Here is a 23,120-nt window from a genome sequence, read left to right on the forward strand (position 1 = left end):
TAGGGGCTTTCTGTTTCTGCTCCTGTTCAGGACTGTTGAAATTATAAAAAGTGTAATATACATTTAGATGGGTAACCATGGGGCCTTGTGGGAGTTGACCAGGAGTCTTACTGGATAGAGAATGCCCAAAAGCAGGTATTGGGAGAAGCACCATAACTCAATCTGTAGTACCAATTTGGAAACGTCTGTCTCCATTTCTACATGGCCCCTGCCTTCCTGTTTCTTGGACCTAAAGTTAATTCTGGCAGACTGTCATTCGGTCTGTGCTTTGCCTGCTCCTCTCTTCCTCTTCGCTGGCAGTAGACCCATGTACATGACTGACTGGACGGATCCTGATTGTAACGCTACCATTGCAGCAGGGTATGGAAAGATCTGCTCCTTATACACTCTGGGATTTGAACATGGAAGCACCTCAGTGGTTGTTGGCCTTTGCTTCCAGAGTTGCACCTCCGAGCACAGCAATGGGCTGTGGAGGAAGTACGGGAGAGGGCAGCTCAGGGATGTCTCGGGTGTCTGAGCACCATTGGGCAGAGCTCATGGACAGAAACGGTCTCACCTCACATCCAGACAGGGCTGGGAAGTGGCTTTAAGTCTCTTAGAGAGCTCTTCTGTTGGCCTTTTTATCTAAGTGTTGCAAGCTACTTTCATGTTCAGCCAATTACTTTGCCTTTTAAATGTTAACACTTTCAACAGAAATTCCTCCGTTTCTCCATCACTAATGAGTAATTGCAGATGCAGCTACTTTAACTCAATCTGATAATGTGAGCAGTTTTTCATTGGTTCTTGAGATTATCTTTAAAATCGGGCACAGTAAGCTCTGCTTTATTATGCCACTGCTGCTACTGATCATCAAACCACACAGCCTGAACTATCAAGGGACAGAAGCCCTGCAAAAAGTGAAGTTTCCTTTGAGCTGGTAAGATCGTTTAACATATTTCTGTGCTATGTATGCCAGTAAATAGTGATAGGGTACATCTGAGCTAAGATATTGAAAAATAATTTCTTTACCTAAATATGCAATTCTATATTGTTTTAGACTAGGAAAGTAGAACAATAAAATCACCAGAAGGATCTTTCTACTTTTGTTCCGCTCGTTTGCTGAGCACAAAACCACACTATTACGTTAATTCTGATATGGATTGTGCTAGCAAAAAGCACTATCTTGAACAAATGATTTTTAGGTACTCCTCCCAGACTGAAACAGATGAATATAAATTAATCCCCCCAAAATAGCCCTCAGTATTTGGGACTTTGCAGACAAAAATATGCTTTTAAAACGTATGTATATATGTGTGTGTACAAATATCGCTTTATTGCAGTAATCATCCTTTGTAGCAGCTTTTTTTTTTTTCAGCTTCTGGGATCCAAGTCAAATCTAAAAGGAGATAGCTGGTCCTGAGCATCAAATTGTGGAAAAATGGCTCTCAAAATGTGAAGGGAAAGAAAGACTGGTTACATGGGGTTCTCTCTGATAATCTGTGCAGATGAGGAAATCCTGCTACTTCTTCCTTATTCTCCAGCTGCGCGCGTGGTGATCATGTGAGTCTAATATGTGCACTTGACGTGCTTCTGTAAGACATGTGCTTAGAGGCCTAGGTATTCAGCAGGCAGATAATCCATCATTAATTTTTCTTAAAGGACCTACAAAATATTTTCTTGTAGGCAGGGATGATTGAATGAGTGCCTGTGACAAACAATCACACTTAGTAGCACAGTTGATCGTTCTGGAGAATGTGCATTTGGGGCTCACCTTAATGGATGGAGGGATGTGCATGTTGGTACAGACACACGATTACCTGTTGCTGTTTTACTCCATAGGTGCAAGTCAGTGTCTTGCCTTTCTTTAGTGCCTGTTGGTGCTGCCTCTGGAAGAGACTGAAGCAAAGGAAGGGGTAATAATGGGCAAGGGAGAGCCCGTCATTTATGACTAGTTGCTAAGATGTAAGAAATGGAAATGGAGTATTCAAGAGTCCAGTTCTGCTGTGCCTTCTCCTGCCATGCACCACTCACTGTACCTTGCTGCAGGAGGCAGAGCAGGCAGAGTGTATTTTGGAACAGCTCAGAGCCACTGCAAAATCAGAGCCTGAAGCTTCTGACTTCCTCTAAGATTTAGGTGAGCATAGCGGACCACAGAAGTGAGCTGCAATGAGAAAAATTGCACTGATAAAACAATCTATATAAAAGCTGATGGCAGAGGTGAGATAGAACCTAGGAGCTCTGGCTGTCTGCTGTGGGCTGGCGTGTAATATCACTACCTGCATCAACGGGCACTCAAGCATGTTGAAGAATCTTATGCACACATCTCCATGCGAAATCCTTGCTTGTGCTCTTCTATGACACTTCATTTCATGTTTTATTATGGCTTTGTAAAGCTCATCTTGCCTTACTTGTAGTCTTCCAAAGGTTGGAGATGCAAAGGTCCTTTTTTGTGTCTGTCACTTTGAAACCATTACATTTCTCTACACAATTCTTCTATCTCCCATTCTCTACCACAGGAGGGGAGGGGAAAGGCACGGCTGCAAGGCCTCATGTCCTTGAGCAGGTAACAGGCAGAAGAACTCTGCCCTGGAAACAGACAGAAAGGATAGAAACGCCACTGCAAACAGCTTGAGACCACCTGGGAACTCGAGGTCACCAGTCAGCTTCTGGTGCTGAACCAAAACCTGGACCGGTGGCAGCATACCTAGTGCATCATTTCAGGGCTTTCTCTGAGACATTTGGTATCTTTCTTCCCTGCAGAGGGAAGGTGGTGGTTCTCCTTTCCTCTCACATCTCCAACACCTACAGTTTTCACAGGGGTTTTCCGCGTTCACCCACAATTCACAGTGTTGCAGAAACTGGGCATTAGAATTAAAGAAAAAAAAAAAAGAAACAAAAAAAAAGGCATCAAGAAGTTGATTTGTCTTCCAGTCCCCTTGCTGCTAGCACTGAACATAGGGTATGCCAACAAGATGCTGCCTTGCAATGGTGCTGGCACGTTACTGGCTTCTGCTTGGTTCCTGGCTTGATAATCAGCTTCTTGCTTTCCTGCTGCTGCAGAAAGAACTGGCAGTGTTCAGATATGATGGTCACTGATAAACGGTGAATGCCTGCTGTGTCACCAAGGATCTCTTCACCCATCTGTTCTCAGTGAAATTGAAAAGTGCTTTTGCACTTGCTTCATTTTTGTCTCATTCTGTGGCCCTCTGATGTCCAGCACCAAGAGGACCTGAGGTTTGAACTGACCATGACCATTTTGCTACATGGCCTGTCAAAACCTTCATCCTGACCTCCATTAGAGGAAAAGAATTTTACCAAAGCAGTCACTTTCTTCTGGTACTTGCCAAGACTGTTCATCTGTGGTGAGGCTGGGCTATCACGAGGTCAACCTGCCTTAGGGTAATGTGGCAATTCTTTTCCCACAGCTGAGTGACTTGAACCAGGTGGGAAGCACAGTGAGTACGAGAGATGAGAAGAGGCATTAGAGCCTCTTGGATTCTAGCAAAGTTTACAGCTATTTTCTTGCAAGGCCAAACTCACTGCAAGCACCAACAGATGTTAGTCAAGTGACCTCATTAATATGTCTCTCTGCTTGCTATTGGTATTTCCCCTGAACACTACAAAATGTACAATCATTTTCTTTCTTCATAAGTGGGAAGTGTCTGGCAGTTAGTGAGAAGTGATAGGGCCTGTTTGTGAACCAGCTTTTTAGGATGTACTATAGGTTTACTTTTGCAAGGCTGAGAATTGCTGATGTTAACAGGAGAACACAATCATGAGCGCTTCAGGACAGACAATTATAACTGTGTTCTGTATCAATTTCACTACTTCCATCTGAGCTAAGGATTAGTTTGGGTTTTTAAGATGCCTAACCAAGATTTATACGCTATAAATCTTGGAGTATATTTTATCATGTTTAGGCAAGAGGTGCCAGCAATAAAGGTAGTTCCCCTTTGAATAAATTCTGCATTTTGTTTCTGTCCAATTGTATCTACCTTCAGTGTCCAATTACTGGATTCTTTATATCTTTCTGTAGTAGATTTAAAAAGCAAACTAAAAAACCCCAGTGACTTTTCTCCTACCTGAAAGCTGCTTCCCATACAAGATTCTTATGGCTGGTGTGAAATTACTACTTAGCCTTTCCTTTGGTTAAGTTTAACAGATTTAGTTGGTCTTCAGTTGTTCATTTCTCAGGAAAGTTATGCAAGATTAAATAATTCTTACAGCCTTTTTCAGTACTATTTTCATCTTTTCGGCATCTTCTTGTTTAAAGTGTGGATACCAACAGAAGAAATGAACTAATAAAGGTGTTACGGATGCTCCATGTAGCTGCAATAATATTTCTTTTAATTGATATGTATCCACAGTCTGTATGTTAGCTCCTCTAATGCATTAACATACTGCAGAATCTTGTTCAGCTCGTTAACATGCTATTTCCCAAAATCATTTTCTGATAAGTATTTCAGAATTCAGTGTTCCGTGACCTACTTATGACTAACATTCATGGCTTCTAACACACAAATTTGCATTTAAACATGCTGTATTTGTTCCCAGGTGAGCTAGAGAGCCAGGAAATGTCTGACGTGTTTCAAGCATGGCAGAACTGAGCAAAGAACTTCAGGGGGAGGGAGGAGTTTATCAAATCAGTAGCAATTACCTGGAAATATTCTGTCCTGGTTTTGTTATCTTGACCAATGTTTGTTTGTTTGCATGCATGAAAAGGTTATTGTAAGCACATGTATAATTCTACTTAATGCAGCTCTATCTTGTATTTAGTCAGCCGTACTGAAGTTATCACAGGGATCGTATGCAACCCTGATTAGAATGCTAAGCAGGAGAGATTTTGTGCCTCCTAGCCTACCTCAGCTAAAATCAGCTAATGGTGACGCTTCCTTTTGACAACCCCCACTCTGAAGAAGGTCGGCAGCAAAACAGGATATTTACAAAAAACCCATAAATGAAGAGGTGGTGAAGTGGAAGCCAGGAAGATTCCTTTTTTTTTTCTTGATCAGTATTCTGAAACGTAATTATTTTGCTGTTTAATTAAAAGGGACACTATAAGCAGACATAACTACAGGAAAGAGGTTGATACCTGGATGCTGCTGTCTAGCTTTGTGAAATCTTGGTCATGGGGTCCAGCTCCTGCTACTGTACCCGTCAGATCATTTAACCCCTTCAGTAAAACAATGATTGAAATACCACAATCCTTGCTAAGCAGAACCTTTCTCACTCATTCCCATTCAAGACTACTTCGGACCCTTTGCTAGTTAGAAACACAATCTTATTCTATAGCCAGGCTATACCCATTTGGTCTTGTGCTAATGCTGTACTTAGGGTATTCTTCTGTCCTGACACTTCTCTCTCCTTTTTTCTGAGTTTCTTCTGAGAGAGACACCGTAACCCTGGAAAATTTTGGTTATTTATTTCTTTTTTGTATTAACTCAGCCAAACTCTTTCAAGACAGAACATTCTCACAGCCTCTTGATTCCCCGGCCCTAGAGCTCAGTTCAGTGTCCATGCTGGGCAAGCAGCACAAACAGTGTTCTTTCAATATTTCTTGAATTTTTCAAGTAACAGTTTTTAGTGGTCTTTACTTATTAGTGGTCTCTGTCTATAAACTCACTCCATATTCTCTGGGTTCAGGGCCAAATCACGGACTCCTTAGAGGTGCTGGGCTTATTTGCTGTGTTAAGGTAATGGCAAATACTGCAAACTGGAAGCATCTTAAAAAACACCATATATTGCTGAGTAGAGCAGGTCAGCATCTTTCATATTAAATTTTGTTTGCTGGAAAACCATCAAATTATAAACTTTTCATGAAAAAGTATCATTTAAAATGAAAACTCATCAGGAAAGGATTCACAAAATAGAATCCTTGGTCAAAAAGAGAGAGTGTCCAGCATAACCTTATTGAGAGATAGTGTTTCGTATTGCAGAAGATACACTTCAAATATTCTTACACAATCCTTCAGTAAATTGGGATAATGACTAGGCCCTAAGTATTCTATATCCCACATGAGTGCTTTGAACAGGAGCATATCAGCTGTTCTCTCTGTTTCTGTCTTTTGGAGTTTTCTTTTACAGCAAGGAAATACTTATGGGAAGGAAATATGATCCAAAGATTCCCACACTACAGATGAGCAACTGGAATTGTAGCTTCTTGTGTATGTGTGTTTGTGTGTTTAAAAGAGACAGAACTATGATAGGTCTTAGTTTTGTTCAGATATAAAATGAGTGAATTTCTAAAACAAAACAATGTAGGCTAAACACCCATTGCTATCCCAGCTTTTGTTCTTGACCTGAAACCCTTTCACACTAGCTCAGAACAACTCCAAGTGGCTTGAAGAAAAGCCCCCTCAAAAGTTTTGTGATGCCAGCACGTCACCTAAGTGCTCCTCTAGTGAAGAGAAAGGGAAGGTGCAGAAGACCACTCACTTGACTCCCTCAAGGAAAAAAAGAACCATCATTAATGGCAGGCAGCAGTGCAGATGCTTTCAGCATCTTTGTAGGTGTAGATGGTTTTCAGCAGGTGACTACTGCTGATGGATAAGCTCACGGGAGAAAAATCTGTTGAAGCCTTGATTATGCAGACATTATGTCTGCTCCCAGGAGACCCCTGATCTGCAAATGTCTGAAGGATGAAGATGTTCTCAGAGAAGAACATCTATGCTTCCTCTACTGCTATGGTTTTCTCTAAGCATCTCATTTTGGTTACTATCAGAAATAGGATACAGGGAAATATGAACATTTGTTCCAACCCACTGTGGCTCTCTGCTGCTCTTAAATTGTCATAAACCAGATGCTAAAAAATGCAGGAACACCCCACCATGCCTGATCAAATGGCAGGAATTAAAGATTTCCTTTCAGGCAGCTGGTGCTGTATACTGCTGTGCAAAGTACTGATTACGGCCATAAGAAGAACAGTTCCAATAGAAGAAGTTATATAGCTGAGTTTGTGCCCTGTTTGACAGAGTCAAGGTCAGATTGTGTCAGGGCTGGCAGAAGCATATAGCTAAACCTTCAACCTGCTGGTACAAATACTGACAAAATTCTTCTAACAATTATTCTATTTTAGATAGTGTCTGGAATGGGAGGAGATGTGTGGCAGCTGGGCCTCCAGCTGTGCGTTATAGCTGTGCTGCTCCTTGGTGGAGGAAGAGGGAGAGGTAAGAGAAGATCTGGAATGGGTCCACTGGAGGACGATAGGCACACGCGTGTGCTCATTTTTGATTCACAGACCCTAATGTATGCAACAGAAGATCTTGTGACTGCCCCTTCCCAGATCCCAGGAAGCGGTACAGCTGGCTGGCAATGCCAGGCCTGGGGAACCGAGCTCATGCTGGGCAGCAGAGAAAACTTAGCCACTGACCAAACCTAAGGTCTTACACTCATCTCATGCCGTGAAGTGCGGTACGAGAGGGGAAGAACATCATGAGGAAGGGCAGATGAGGTGTCAGTAAAGGAAGCACTAGCAAGTAATGCATTTGATGTATTCAGCAAGGCCTCATCGGGTGATACATGAATGCAGCTCTGGTCTCCTTCCTCTGCAGAGTTCCCTGGCAGCCTGACCTGCCTGAATAACTACATGACTACTGTGAGGTGCATGTGGACGATGAAAGAGCCTGTGGGAGATGGACCTTTCCACCTGCATTTCACCAAGTAAGAGCAGCACACTGAGAAATATCCATGGCAGCTTTGTCCCTGGTGTGGGCAGGACGGCGCAGAGGAGCAGAGGTTGGGTCCAGCTGTGGGCTTTGCTACCTCCACAGCAGGAGACGCTGCTGGCTCTGCCACCTCATCACCCCATGTCTGGGCTGCCTCAGAAGCTGCTCCCATCACACCCTTTTGTGGGCCCACAGCCTTGAGGGGTGCAGCAGAGGTCCAGCACACAGGGCTGCATGGTCTCATTCCAGCTCAGGACAGTCCGTCTGTCTGTCCAGTGTCCCTTTCTGGCAGGGCTCTCTCAGTGCAGAGAACTTTCCCATCCCAACCTCTGCTCCCCATGATCTAGGGACTCCCACAGCCCATCCTACATGAAGCTGCCTAATCAATTTCTAATCACTTCTTGTCTTGTTGCCGAGCAATTAAACTCTAAGTGGCTTAATCTCAATTAGCTCATACATATACACAAAAGGATTTTGAAAGCCCAGCAAGCTATAAGCTTTAATAACTGATTTAGAATATTATGTGAATAATTTTTCCTCTAACAGAAGAAATCATGTGAATAGTTTGCTAGGCGATAAGATAATAAGCATTGTGATATGCTCATTTGAGATGAACTTGTTTAGATTATGTAATGACATTGTCATGACTACCAATAACTCGTGAACTATGACACGAGGGTTAGCCACACTGACATTAGATGCTTCATATAGTTTGGGAAGGTTAAGTCAAAAGTGGTCTAACTCTTAATGATACTGGATTTTAAATCTATGAAAAAATGCCAAGCTGATAAACCGTGGTATCCCAGTTCATTGTGGAGTCACATGCAAATTAAATGAAAAATTTGCCTATAAATGGCTGCATTAGATAATTTAACAATAGAAAACTGCTCTTTGGAGCTATTTCCCCAAGATGATGTTTTCTGTCATTCATCCTGTTATGCTGTGCTGAAGTTGTGAATATAAAAAAAACCCCAACAACAAAACACAAAAAAAAACCAAACAAAAAAACCAAACCAAACACAAGTCCAACCTCTGACATGTTTTGCTGTCAGTACTGCTGTGTTCATAGCGAGAGAGGCTTTTATGTACAACTTGTTAGCTCTGTGCTGTGCACTCGTAACTAACTGTCCACCCACTCCCACCCCCCTACACCTGCTTTCCTGGCAGCTGCTTTCCTGGCAGTGATGCACAGCAGCCCCCTCGCTTTCAGAGGGGACAGGTACTGGCCTCTCTGTGCAGCTCCTGGGAGGTTTGGTGCTCTCAGCAGTGAGGTTATGAAGAGGTCTCCTTCCTCCCTCTTCAGCCCTGCTATCCAGCCAGCTTTAGCATTGCTTTCTCTGCTGCCTGCACTAATGAGGGTCATGTTCTTCCAGAATGCGGTGCTGTGCTAAGCTGCCACCCACCTTTCATAAACTGAAGAGCGCTTAATCATGTGACTTAAAAGAAACTTTCAGCCCTTTTATTTTTCTAGCCTCTGGTCAAAGGGCCACAACGCCAGCTGCAAACTGATTGCCAGGGAGAACATGCAGAATCAGTACCACTGCACAATCCATTTAGCCAGCCAGATGTTGGAAACAGATGGTTATAGAGTCTCTCTCCAAGGCAACTTCTTTGGACGTAATCAGACATACATTATCTTTCCAGAGTACAATCCCTGCAATCACAGTAAGTACGAACCAGGGCAGCTGTGGGCTGAGGGTCTGCTTTGGGGTAGGTCTGAGATGTTCTCTAACAAAGAGTGTCTCAAAGACAGTAAGTGAAAATAATGGAAACAAGCCAGACTGCCCATCCCTGGAGAGTGCACTATATGGACTCCACCAATAAGGATGCAGTCCCAGCATCTCTCCGTTCTGACTTTTCCAGGACTTCAAAGACAGCTGGCTCTGAAGGACCTTTCAAGTATTATTCTCATCTGCATCATGTTTTCTTGTGCCATGGATAATGTACAGTTGGATTGGCTCCTAAATTGTTTTTTTCCTAAGAAATTAAATCATTAGGAATCAAAGTCATGGATCTAATTCAATTGGTGCTTCAGAGAAATGCTCTAGTATTCGAAATCTCAGAGCCTGTCTATATTAGTGGCATGTTAGAAGAACAGAATGTGACATCTGGAGTGGTTCTTTGCTTGCAGGACTATCCCCAGGGCCTATTTGAGTTATCATTAATTTAGGTCAGTTCTATAGTTGTTCTGTAAGCTAATTTGGTCTACAGCTGGCTTTAGTATCAGTTTTTAGACCCAGCTTTATCTCCCAAGTCTTTAGTCAGCCTGGTATCATGCATCTCTTTCTGTGGTGTTCGTGTCCCAAATATTGTGAAAAAAACCCCTATCTCTTTACTTGCAGTAAAACTTGATCCACCTCTGAATATCCAGAGCAACGTCACTGCCAGCAAGTGTCATATATGGTGGAGCTTGCACCTTTGGCACCTCGCTGAAATTCTTCAATACGAGTTGCAGTATAAGGAGTACAGCATGCCCTGGGAGGTAATGGGATGAGACACACACTGATATTGCCTTGCTCTTTGGGCACAATGGCCTTGCCACTCAGCTTGGGGCCTTCTGGCAGCTGACTGCTTTAAGCTGGTCTTTCTGGTCTCCCACATCAAGGCTAAAAGATTTTATAAAAAACATCAACACTGAAGATCAATAAATCTTCTTCTCCCAACTCAGGACAGAGGACTACAAAGGGGCTTGGAGCACCTCTCTTACAAGAAAAGGCTGTAGTAGTATAGAGAAGTATAGAGAAGTATAGAGAAGTATAGAGTAGTATAGAGAAGAAAAGACTGAGGGGGGATCTGATCATCTGATCAATGCCTGTAAATACTTAAAGGGTGAGTGTCAAGAGGATGGGGCCAGTCTTTTTTTGGTGGTTCCCAGTGATAGGACAAGAGGTAATGAGCACAAACTTGAACATTAGAAGTTCCACCTAAACATGAGGAGGAATTTCTTCACTTTGAGGGTGGCAGAGCACTGGAATAGCCTGCCCAGGGAGGTGGTGTAGTCTCCGTCACTGGAGACATTCAAAACCCTCCTGTACAAGTTCCTGTGCAAGCAGCTCTAGGTGGACCTGCTTTGGCAGGGGGGTTGGACTAGATGATCTCCAGCAGTCCCTTCCAACCCCATATCATTCTGTGATTCTGTGACCCCCGCATTCAGAAGTCATCCATCATCACACAGGCCCTGTTCTTGCATCCAAGAAAAGAGCATTTGGAAAAGGCTGGGGGAGGAAGTATTTAAAAGACTTTGCCCAGCCTTGTAAACAGAAATTCTTTGTAATACTTTGCAGACCGCACTGAACAAGACACCATCCAGTTCACTGCCACAGATAGAAATTGAAGCCACAGAGCTTCGCAGTGGCATCACTTACGTTGCACGAGTTCGATGCAAAATTTCTGAAAATGAGGATTCATACCATAGTCAGTGGAGCGAGTGGAGCCAGACAACAATGTTTCAAAGAGCAGGTAAAAAGAATGTTGTTTTATCTTAATTCATGTCTTTTCCTGTCCATGTTCCAAAAAAAAAGGAAGATACCCAGTAAAACAAAGCTTTTCAAATCAGAACTAGCCTCTTTCAAATTTTCATAGCCAAATCACTTTTCTTGAAATCTTTAGCAGCTTGTTTCATTTGCATTGCTTGGTTATTTGGGGTTCTACCTTGACTGCTAGATTTTCTATTAATTATTTTTGTGCTGATTCTTTTCCTAGATGTACCAAAAATGTCTGAAAAGATCCTAAATACCAGAACTATGCCGTTCTTGTTCATTCCTTTGAGTTTTGGCACTCTACTCTATTTATTTTGGAACTGCAAGCTTTCTTCAAGGTATGTTATAATTTTCCGTTAAGTTCCCCTTGATCTTTATAGCCTGAAGAGGGTAAATCAAGCATCCTTACATCCCTTTTGCTTCCTGCTTCTGCTGCACAGATTCAATTGTTTTCAAAAGCTCTTTCGATAGTCTTGGGACATGACATGTTCCTTGGCTGATGATAATTATTGATCCATCACACAATCCTTAAGGAGTCCAAAGTGCCTTTGTGGCACCCAAACCCAGCTAAAGCTCAAGGTTGAAGGTTTCCTGGAGTTACAGAAATTTAAACACATGGAAATTTTTTGTTAAGTCTCATGTAGCTCAATTAAAAGTGCAAATTCACAGCAATCCATAAAAGTGGTTATACTGATGTTAATGTTAAGCTACTTGTGACATACCTGGCAGTAGTCAGAATGTAAAATACCAATATAGGCAAACTACACTGACTCAGGTTCAGTGTTTCTTAGGTTCTGGGGCCAAGTTGTACAGAGAAAAAAGTGTCTCTAGAACCTTGGTTCAACCATCCTCTGCAACTTTTTATGCTGACAGAGCAAAGGTTAATCTCCTACCTTTTCCTTTTTTGCCTTGACGTACATTACTATGCTCTGCACACATGTCACTCTTAGAGAAACAGAATACATGATGTCCATATAATAAAATATTTTACGGGATAGACTCTAATAAAGGCACTAGAATGTCTGGCAGAATTTGTCTGTCTAAATGTAATGAAACTAAAACTCTCCAAAACACTCCCAGAAACAGTGGTTTAGATCAAATAAGTTGCTAAACCAATGCATAAATATCTCAGTGCATATAATGAGTAATAGACTAGTATGGAGTTTGTGGCATATAGCATTCCTCAGAAACTTTTAAGACTGCGCTTCAGGCTAGAAGCACTAAATGCCTGCACAGGAGGCACATGAACAATTGTATGAGATGTCAGAAACCATGTGAAATGGGCTTCTCGTGCAATCTTTCTAACATAAGTGTGCAGCTTTCATCTAATCAGTGTGCTATATCATTGAGACAGAATAGAGAAAACTTGTCTGGTTTTTTTTATATTTATTTTAAGTGTTGTTTTCTCACTTCAGGGCAAAAAGCCTCTCCTGTTTTAACATTCCCACACCAGCTGCTTTCTTTCAGCCACTCTATAATTTGCACAATGGGAATTTTAAGGTAAGAAATAAGTTTCACTTCTTTGTTATGACTCTTAGTTCATGAGGGGAGGATTATTTTTTTCTGAGATTAATCATTCTAGCTCCTGAGCAGGGTTATTGACACATGGTTCTGGTCTTCCTGGGAGTTTATACTTTCTCATTTTCCTGCCCCGACATACCACCTACACCACAAGAACTTCTGTCCAGCTTTGTCCTCCTTAGAAATAAAACTACTCCAGTCGCTCACTCCCTATCCATGCTGAACATGAAAGGTGCACCCTGCCAAAGCAAAAAACAAAGCCAAAGCAATACATACAGCTTGCAGTATATTCTGGAGGTGAAATCTTGAAAATCTCTTGTGAAATCTTGTGAAATTAGCAGTTAGCTTCCCTACCCCATTACTCTAACTTTGCCCAGTAGATTTGCACTAAACATCTGGATTATTGTGCCAAAGCAATATACAAAGAACAGTTATTTTGCAGATTCCAACTCTAGGCAAACTGTCCTGATCTTATTGATCCTTTCACCAGGACTGGGTTGGACCTAATGAAGCTTGTATCCAACCCAGAAGAGAAGAGGCCAGCAACTTAAACAAAGTGACTGCAGACGGAGTTTCTGATCTCAATATCCAAGATCTGATTTCCCAGATCTCCTTGAAACCTCTGGAAAGCACAAATCTGGTTGCCACAGAAGAAAACTTTGTATTTGCCTCAGGTCCAAGCCAGCAGTATGTCCCCAGCAGGTATGTAAGAGCAGAAGAGATAGAAGTGAAGCTGGGACTATTGTTTGCACAAAACCATGCTGACGATAAAGTTGGCCTGAAAATCTCTGAGATAATTAAAGCCAACCTTGAGAACCCTAGCATGGAAAGGAATTATCCTTCTCATTCACAGCATGGAAAAGGTGACTGCCTTATGCGTATGGAATCTTTTGAGATAGCAAATGTGTCCTTCAGCAGTAGTGACTATTGTACCTTGTGTGACAATGATACCACAGGAGGTTTGATTCCTGCTGAACTACTGGAGCTCTCCAACGGTAATAGTCGTGTCAAACAGCAGAGTGATCAGAGTGACCTTTCCTGAGGCGTACTGCCTGCAAAGATCTTTGTGCTGTCCTCTCACCTCCCAACACTGTCCTCCCAAGTGGCTTAAATGGTGGCTGTGCAGACAATTACAAACGTATCATTTTTAGGTAAATCCTCAATTTCTGTACTTCAAAAGAAGATTGTGACCAACTCCTCTGGCTAGCAAATACAGGCATGGCAAGGCCTGACACCAGTGACATCTACTGTCAGAAGACACATGACCACGCCCTTCCCAAAATGAACCTCTTGGCAGCAGCAGAAGTCCAGGAATCCCCTAGTCTAAGGAAGCAGCAGCAGACCTGCCACTTTTCCTCAGGAAGAGCTATTGGAATTGTGTACCTCTCAGAAGCAGCAATATTTGCAATGTGCTGAACCACGATTTAAACTCCATCATTATTTTAAAACTATGTATGATTCTTCATAAAACCATGATAAACAATTTTTGCTAAAGAGGGTAATTTTGCTTCTTAGTATGATATTGATGACTTCAAATGGTTCCTGATTACATCAGAATTTATAATTGCACTATTTAAAGACAATCAGGTGGCGGGCCTTGTTCTTTATTAACCTGAATGGCTGTAACTTTTTATTTTGCAGTAACTAAGCCCCATTTAGTGCTTTGATTTTAACAATAATTTATTTCAAGGTTAAGTGGCTGCGATGATCTAATGGAGAAAGGTGAAAAGCAAGAATAGCACAAATGAGCTTCATTTAATCACTAAACAGGCCAGGCTCAGTGCCTATCCAGGGCTTTTATTTTTTCTCCAGAAAAGATGAGTCCTTTGCTTATCTGCTCAACAGGTACAGCCTTTCTGAGCCAAATCTCTGGAGGTTTACTTTCTGCCCTAGACACAGAAAATCCTACATATGACTGATTACCCACCAAGCAGATTCCTGGAGTTACATCTAGGTTTACAGGGCTCAACAATTTTAGCAAGCACTGAGATGTGTACACGTGTATCTACACTAGCTGGCACCTGCATACACACATTCACTCTCTCTTCTTTGGAAATGCTTCCCTTGTCTCATGGTTTAACCCCAGCCAGCACCTAGGATCACAGCTGCTCCCTCGCTCCCCCTTCTGCCCCCCTGAACGTGTGCAAAGCCAAAGAACTATTGTGGAAAGTTTTCATCTGGGAGAAAAGCAGCAACAGAACGCGGAGTTCACATCCAACTTGTGTGACAGACACAGGAGGTGCCAGCAGTGATTTGTTTTCAGTGTTATAAGCAAAGGGCTCTTCTGAAATCTGAAAAAATATCCCCTTTCTGGTCCTTTGTGCTTTTTATCCTGTAAAAACTATATTCAAGGGTGCTTTTTATGCTATACCACAATCTAATGGCAGAAGAATGCGCTGTTACTGTCATTAATAGTTGCTAGAATTTCCTCTTGAGAAGAAAGTCTGTAAAACAAAACCAATTGCATGGAGGATTTTGGTGATTCACAAACTTTTAGACCCCCTAGTGTGGCTTGATATAGTGTCCCAAATTTCACATCTTCAGAATCAGAGGGATGCCTCCTGAAATTGTCAGATCAATTGTACCTTAAATCTCTCAGATCTCGACAGCCCTTGCTTATGAATGTCTGCACAGAAATTGAACCAGTTTCATAAAATCTTGTTCAGTTAACAAGGTATTCTGTACTGGTAATATTAGCAAAAGGAGAATGGGAACAATTATACTCAGATATGAGTAGGGAGCAGCAGGTCAGTCTATGGAAGGGAGAGCACAAAACTCAATGAGATAGAGAAGCAAAAGGAAATAGAGAGATTGAATGTAGTAGGAAATTACTCGAGAGAAATGAAAAGTCAAAGATGATGCTGCCTGCGTCCATCAGGACAGGACAGGAAGACTATAAGAACTGAGTCTGGAGATGATGACAGGCTGATGGTTAAAGGACTAAATGATATTGCAGCATCAGCCGTTCTCCAGGTGAAATGCTAACAACTTTGAGCTGCTTTTGCTTTTATGAAGCTATTTATAAAATGGGGAAAGTGCAAAGAGGAAAGGTACCATAGAAAATGTTAGTTGTTGTAGCTAGAAAAGGAGAATAAAATGCCTTGGTTTTACAATTAGGTCTTTGGAACAATCAAAGCATTGTTTTTATTCAGGCAATGAAAAACTACAATTTTTCTAGAAAAGCAGTGCACAAAAGTCCATTTTTCTGTCCTTTTGCTTTGTGGTTTTCGTTTGGGTTTTTTTGTTTGGGTTGAGGTTTTTTGTATGTCATGTTTGAGACTGGCATGAGGTTCAAGCTATGGTTTTTCACAGCTTCTCCCAGAATCTCTGAACTATTCTAAGGCTGAGTTTTGCCTTTAAGTGTAATATATATCCTTCCAGTGGAAGACAGAGAACCACCATCTAGTAAGGAGACATAATGGGGGCTCTGCTCAAAGCCTGTGAAGCCTTTCATTTCCTGAGACTACCAAATGCGTGTTATGTGTATCACCTACAACCAGAACAAAGTGATCAGTATTTTCCTCTCTCTTTTCTTTCTGTTGAGTTTTGCCAGAGGAAACAATTTCAGAAGATATTTAACTAATGCTTGTAAGCCACTAAAGAGCTGAAAATGTTCTGTGACAAAGATTTTGGTTTAGTTGTGAGTTTGTTTTTTGGTTTTGGGTTGTGTATTTTTTTTTTCTTAAAGTGAATTACATAAAAGAACTAACACTGTATGATTATTCAGAAGTAAATAAAGCAAAGGAATTAATAAAAACTTTGAATTTTCCGAAGTTAGAGTCTGACAGCTTTTGAACGAACTTTAGTTTAAAAAACATTGAGTATATGAATGATTAATAAAAGCTGGTTTGAAAACATTGTAGAAGAAGTAGGAGAGGGAAGAACTAAATGCTTTCCCTAGTTTGCAGACCAAAGCACTCAGCCAGTGCTGCTCTTACTACCATCAACAGAAAAAGGGGTACAGCTCATAAAGCCAAGACAGACCAGCATGGTGAGCTATCCCATGGTGTCTTGCCTGTGAGCACCAGTACAGTTCTGCTAGTATCCACTCAATAGCTATACCTCTGGTGAAGTATTGGTGTTCCCAGTAATGAGTGATAGAAGCTGTATCTCCATCAGACATTCTGCTGTTTAGTCATCTGTACGCTCATTTCAAGAGGGACAAGAAGATCAGACTGCATGTTTCTCAACAGCATAGATACCACAGGACTGACACAAACTCATTTTGAAAGAGCAGCAAACAAGTCACAAACACCAAGGCACAGCACTCAACCTGTTGTGTCCTCTCAGTTAGGATGACTTGTCTACACAGTGTGGCTTCTAATGCATCAAAGCAAAATGCAAGTGTCAAATAGTAGTGTTTGGCATGCTGAAACACTCCCTGCAGCCCTGGGCTTCGGGGCTTAAGATCATTGATCTGCGAGCTCCTGCTCAGAGGTGCAAAAGCCTAGTCTGGGAAAGCAATATTTTTTCCTGAGACTGCCATTAGTCAATGGCCAAATAACACCATAAATCTTTTCCTAGTTAAGTAAGCAGATAGGAGAGTAATTCCAGAGACAAGAGATACAAGCTTGGTCTTTTTAGTTTACTTCTGTTAAATTTGATCATTGTGTAAACAAAGGACAAAGAATGTTGGTTAGACTCAGAGCAGCACCATCTTACAAACTGCTCAATGTGAACTCTGTCAGTTGAGCTTCACAGCCCTATCACCCCATCTTTTCTGTATTGCTGTGCTCCTGTGAGTCACAAATCCTGTGCTGCAGAAGTCTCTATCATCACAGGCCTTTCCAGAAAAACATAGCCCCTTGAATCTCCCAGTATCCATCAGCAGAGCGTATGCTCTTTCACAGAGCCATCCACATGTTCACTCATCTAGCCAGTTTAAAACACAAAAAAAATTAAAAATAGTCTGTTTAATCTTCAGCAACTTAATCTAATCTGCAGATCCGTTCTGCTAGAGGCACACCAACTCTGAAGAGACAGGTGCTAATCAAATACTGAGATCTGAACTATCAGATCTAAAGCAAGAACCGTAATATTTCAGGACACGCGTATTTATGTACTGGTGATCATAATTGGAAAAGAAGAGGGATGTTCTTTTCATGCTAGGAAAGGGAATGAACACAGGGGGGTTGGTTTTATGCTGTTTTTAACAACATGCAAGCCAAGGACTGAGGTGCAACACAAAACTACAGTGCTTGGATTGCTTCTTCTTTGATGCTCATGAAGCCAAGTTAGTCGACAAAACCCAAAATCTCAGTGTGAAATCTTATCATTTTAGGGCTGGTGCACAGATTGATTTGATCGGCACACTTCCTATTTTCAGCGGAGTGCAGCACAAAGACTGCTGTGACAGCATCAGCTCTAGATATCATGTGCACGTACAATGGCCCAGTATCATGCGGTATTTGCCTCTGTCTAGAAGTAGTATATTTATATTCATACAGTACTGCAGGCCCAACACAATATGGCTTTTTGAGCCAAGCTGCTTCACATGAATAGGTAGTGCCAGAGCGCAGCAGTAACAGTCATTACAGTCTAAATGCAAGTAATGAATTCTCTTTTGTGTTATCTTTTTCTATTGTGGCGCGCCAAATGCTGAAAAAGTTGTAAGCCATAGGCAAGTCTAAATAAAGCACTAGTTTAAGAATCAGGGCATCAATGGGGACAGCTCAGTGAAGACCTTTTCATGGAATCACGGAATTGTTGGAATTGGAAGGGACCTTCTAGAGATCATCTAGTCCAACTCCCCTGCCAAAGCAGGATTGCCTACAGCACATTTTTGTAACACACTTTTACATTCAGAAACAGACAGTAGATGTATTCAGAATGAGATTCACAGTATTAGAGGAAAAAAATTTAGAATGCTTTCACATAAATCAATAGCATGCCTCACCCAGTTTCAGCATGCATACTGGTTACCCCATCTTTATAACAGGACTATAGTTTTCAGTCTCTTGCACAGTGATTCCCACAGCTCGATATATTGCAGCAGGATGTGCACCAGTGTCAAACACAGGTAATACAACCTTTTGACTCCTAATACCAGTATTCTGATCCCTCTCATCACCTTCCTTTAAATTCATGCCCTAAAATCTGCACTGCTGCTACCACCAAAGAGAGATATTTTTTTTTGTCTGCTGGAGATAAAGATGAAGCTAGTTATTTAATCAGCATTCTGTGGGAGGGAGAAGACAGGATGCATTCTTCCTTGGCTGGGAAATCTTGGACCAGCTCTGAGGAAATAAATGCAGTCAGCAATATTTCTTGGGCTAGAAAGTCCAGTGACATAGAAGTCACTTGCCAATCTGAATGGAACTTGTGTACATGAACTGAGGAAAACTCTAGAATTTGTTTATAATATGCCCGTCTCAGATCTTCCAACATTTGTTATAGTCAAAGTTTTCCCATTGCTGCAATACAGTTGCTTGCATTTGCAAACTGTGTATTAAAAATTCTTTTTTCTCTCTGGGTCTAGTACCCAGAGAGCTACATGTAATTTTGCACCTCTATGGGCAGTTACAGAAGTGCTTTCCACAGCCATATGATTCAGAGACTTAAGCTAGAACACAGCTGGAATAAATGTCTCTGTAAAGAGAATTGCTGTGTGTGTCCTGGCCTAAAGTGCACCAATAGCCCTTAACTGGCCTAACCAGTCTCACCTGGGACTTCCACCCACATCCTCCGCCCAGGGCCTGGGAGCTCCATTTAACCTCCATTTGGGCCAGAGTGATGTGATTTGTCTTCAGTTCTGTCTCTGTGGGATTTCCTGGATGGCCTCTGGACCTAGGCTTTAGGTAGGTTATATTTTGGATGGATCCCTTGGGTGGAGGTTGTAGCTTGTCTCCAGTCCTCTCTTTGTCCCTGACTCCTAGATGGACCCTGGACCTATGCTGTAGCCTTGTTTCCAGCTCCACCTCCTAGAGCCATCTTGGACCTATGTTAGAGCTTTGTCTTCAGGCCCACCTGCTATTCCTCCATTCCCTGGTTGGACCCTCAACCTGGTTCATCACTTCACCTTGTCTGGAGTGTCAATGAATCTTGTTACCAGCCCTGGGCTCTGCCCACTTCCTTCAGAGCCTGAGGGACTGCCCATGCTGGGGTCACCCAGCTGGCTGCCTCACCACCGTGGGCAGCCTGGTCCCTTCTAAAATACAATCACAGAATTGTTTTCATTGGAAGAACCCTTTAAGATCATTAAGTCCAAATGTTAATCTAGCACTACCAAGTCCACCACCAAACCATGTCCCTCAGCAATAGATCTGCACATCTTTTAAATACCTCCAGGGATGGTGACTCAAACGCTTCCCTGGGCAGCCTGTTCCACTGCCTGACAACCCCTTCAGTGAAGAAATTTTTCCTAATATCCAATCTAAACCTCCCCTGGCACAACTTGAGGCCATTTTCTCTTGTCCTAACGCCTGTGACTTGGCAGAAGAGACTGACCGCACCTTGCTACAACCTTCTTTCAGTTAGTTGTAGGGAACGATAAGGTCTCCCCTCAGCCCTATTTTCTCCAGGCTGAAGAACCCCAGTTCCCTCAGCCTCTCCTCATAAGACTTGTGCTCCAGACCCCTCACCAGCTTTGTTCCCCTTCTCTGGACATGCTCCAGCACCTCAATGTCTTTCTTATAGTGTAGTGAGGGACCCAAAACTAACACAGAACTCAAGGTGGGGCCTCACCAGTGCTGAGTATAGGGGACAATCACTGCCCTAGTCCTGCTGGCCACACTACTTCTGATACAAGCCAGGATGTTATTGGCCTTGTTGGCCAGCTGGGCACACTGCTGGCTCGTATTCAGCTGACAGTCGACCAAGACCCCAAGTCATTTTCCACCGGGCAGCTCTCCGACCCCAGGTCATTTTCCACCGGGCAGCTCTCCAGCCACACAGTCGACCAAGACCCCAAGTCATTTTCCACCGGGCAGCTCTCCAGCCACTCTTCCCCAGGCCGCTCAGCCGGCGCCTGTGCGTTAGGGCCCTGTCCCACAGCACGCCATTGCCATCTGCTGGGAGAGTCCCCTCCTCACAGGCCTTATCTAACCTTGGTAATTAATTATCTGTCACCAGGTGGATAGCAAAGACACACACAATTCTTAAAAGAAATCACCACTGCAGTTCACTCAGCAGGGTAGAAGAGGTGCAGTTCACCTCTCTGAATACTGCAGTAAGCGATCTTACCCAAGACAACACATTATTTCCTCTAGGAAAAGAGTTCTTCCATACATCTGTATTTTTCTGCAATACCCTGTATTCAAAAAATCTGGTCAACCGTGTTGAAGAAATCACCTAAGGCTGCAACAGGAACTGGAAGAGAAGAGGTGTGACTGCTGCTACACACTGGTAAGAAATGCGAAGGGGTAGAGCCACTTAAACAGAATGACAGGTTTAGAAGTTTAAATGTGGTAATTGTGTAAACTTCAACTTGATCACAAGCCACCATATACTAAACACGTAGTTCAGAAAGACTCACAGAATATGTTTTCCATAAATTGATAAAGATTAGACTTCGTGTAGATAAATGCTCCTGATCAAACACACACATATTTTGTACTAAGAGTAGCTGGAGCAAAGCATCTAAGCAGCTTAAAAATGCATATCAGTGTATGAAGAGAATTCTATCTCCACATTCACATTTGGGGACCATAGAAATGGGATTTAAATTATGCTTAAAATAGGATCTCTATGGTCAGAGACACAAAGGGAAAGATATTTTAGACACCTAATTTAATTGTCTAGATTTTACAAATGCCATAGAGTTCTCTCTTCTGTTACTGACCTTGGTGAAAGGCTGTCAGTGACACCTGCTTTGTGAATTATGTTTTTACTACTGCTGTTACTTCTGTTGATTTCATTTTCCCCTGCATTTTGTGTAGAACTACCCTCCTATTTTAATTCTCTTCATGTGGAGTGCTGCACACTTCTCTTAAGTTTCCAAAGATAATGATTTTCTTAAAATAAAACTATATTCAAAAAGTAGCAGAGATATTTACTGCTTGCACTGTGGAATGCACACACATGCACCACATAGCAAAAATGCTACAGCAGAAATTAATTGCCATAAAACACCAGTTAACTTTTTTGACAGGAGTAATGGTTTGGGCATACTTAAAACTAGAGCAGGCTTTTTCCAAGCTGTCTCAATTTAGAGGTCATGGGACAGGAGAAGGTTAGCACCCAGGACTGCAGAGGAATCTATTTGCACCTGAATTTGGTTCTCGGAAAATTGCAAAGACATTTTCTGAGTGATGCTGTCGAGGTCACATAACCTTGCAGAGTAGGGAGATACTTGTAATTTCAATCGGCAAAAGCATAACATCCTCTTATCAAGAAAGGGCAGGGAGAATTTTGTTCTATTATTTGTAAAATTTTGTAAATAAACAGAGATCATGGAAAAAAAAAGACTTCTGGGAAAATATCAATGCTGAATTATGGTAAGGAAGGTCGGAGAAACTCTGCCAAGTAACAAAAAGCTTTGTGTAGCTTAGGGCATTAATGCTGTAACAGTGTTTGTAGCTACTGAATGTTTTGTTGCTCTAATTCTTACAGATCTGGCAAAAATTTTCTCTCATCTGTTCACAGTTTTGGCTCTATAACTAGACAGTATCATAATGGTCCACACAACTGATTGAAGAGTCAGATTTTTGTTTGTTTATGTCCTTGCATAATTTTTTAAGGCTCAAAAAGTATCAGGCTCATCACAGAACTAGTAAAATTTATGGATCACACAGAGCTAAGTTTACAGCTATTTCAAACATTACGCAGCCGAGTTGTGAACACAAAGAAAAGTAAGGAATGAAGAAGGGCAGACTCATAATAATATTACATGACTACTCAATTAAGCTGTATGCGTCAAGACAGTTCTGTTCAGACTCACTTCCTATTCCAGTAGGGCTCATTTAAGCAGACATGATATTCTGACTCATTTGTATCCCTGCTTATCTGCGCTGTGGATCAGCCATACAGACTATACACGCATCTCCCCACGTACGAGCTGAGGCAAACACAAATGAGGCAACAGCATTACTACGGGCAATTTGCTAGGTTCTGCTTCTTAACGCCAGGCAAACTGTAGCATTTTCCTTCATATTAAAACAAATAATGGTGCCATCAGTACAGAAGTAGTCAAGCACACACTAGCATCTAAAGCTGTTTCATGAAACAGCAGTATATCCTGTCAATTAAAGCCTTTCAGCATGGAAAGCCTTCATTGATGCTATAAAGTGAAGCCTTGCTGTGTCACCCTTTGAGATGAAGGCAATGCTGCAGAATCCAATGGCTTCATCTTGCAGAGTTTAGGGTACCAGATCTGCTGGGAAACTTGTATAGTAGATATTTGTATCTCTTACTCAGTTGAAAGCAAAATGAGAAACTAAAATTAAACAGAAAAGGGGGCAACATAAAAATTTACGAGTTTGTCAGCAGTCTGAGGACAAGGGAGAGCAGAGGCCCATTACTGAGCAGGAAAGAGGAGTGA

General features: G+C 42.0%; 1 protein-coding gene across 1 annotated transcript; it reads left to right on the forward strand.

Annotated features, from left to right (window-relative positions):
- The first annotated feature begins 827 nt into the window (after positions 1-827).
- Positions 828-14,757, forward strand: LOC106884732 (interleukin-9 receptor-like). The gene is given in 10 exon segments (XM_014936267.1): positions 828-840; positions 843-916; positions 7,055-7,145; positions 7,530-7,638; positions 9,115-9,308; positions 9,986-10,125; positions 10,928-11,102; positions 11,346-11,460; positions 12,538-12,622; positions 13,134-14,757. Coding segments are annotated over 10 exon segments (1,548 nt in total). The 3' UTR covers positions 13,686-14,757.
- Positions 14,758-23,120: the final 8,363 nt, after the last annotated feature.

Source organism: Calidris pugnax, unplaced genomic scaffold, assembly GCF_001431845.1.
Source record: "Calidris pugnax isolate Ruff unplaced genomic scaffold, ASM143184v1 scaffold17, whole genome shotgun sequence".
Classification (NCBI taxonomy): Eukaryota; Metazoa; Chordata; class Aves; order Charadriiformes; family Scolopacidae; genus Calidris; species Calidris pugnax.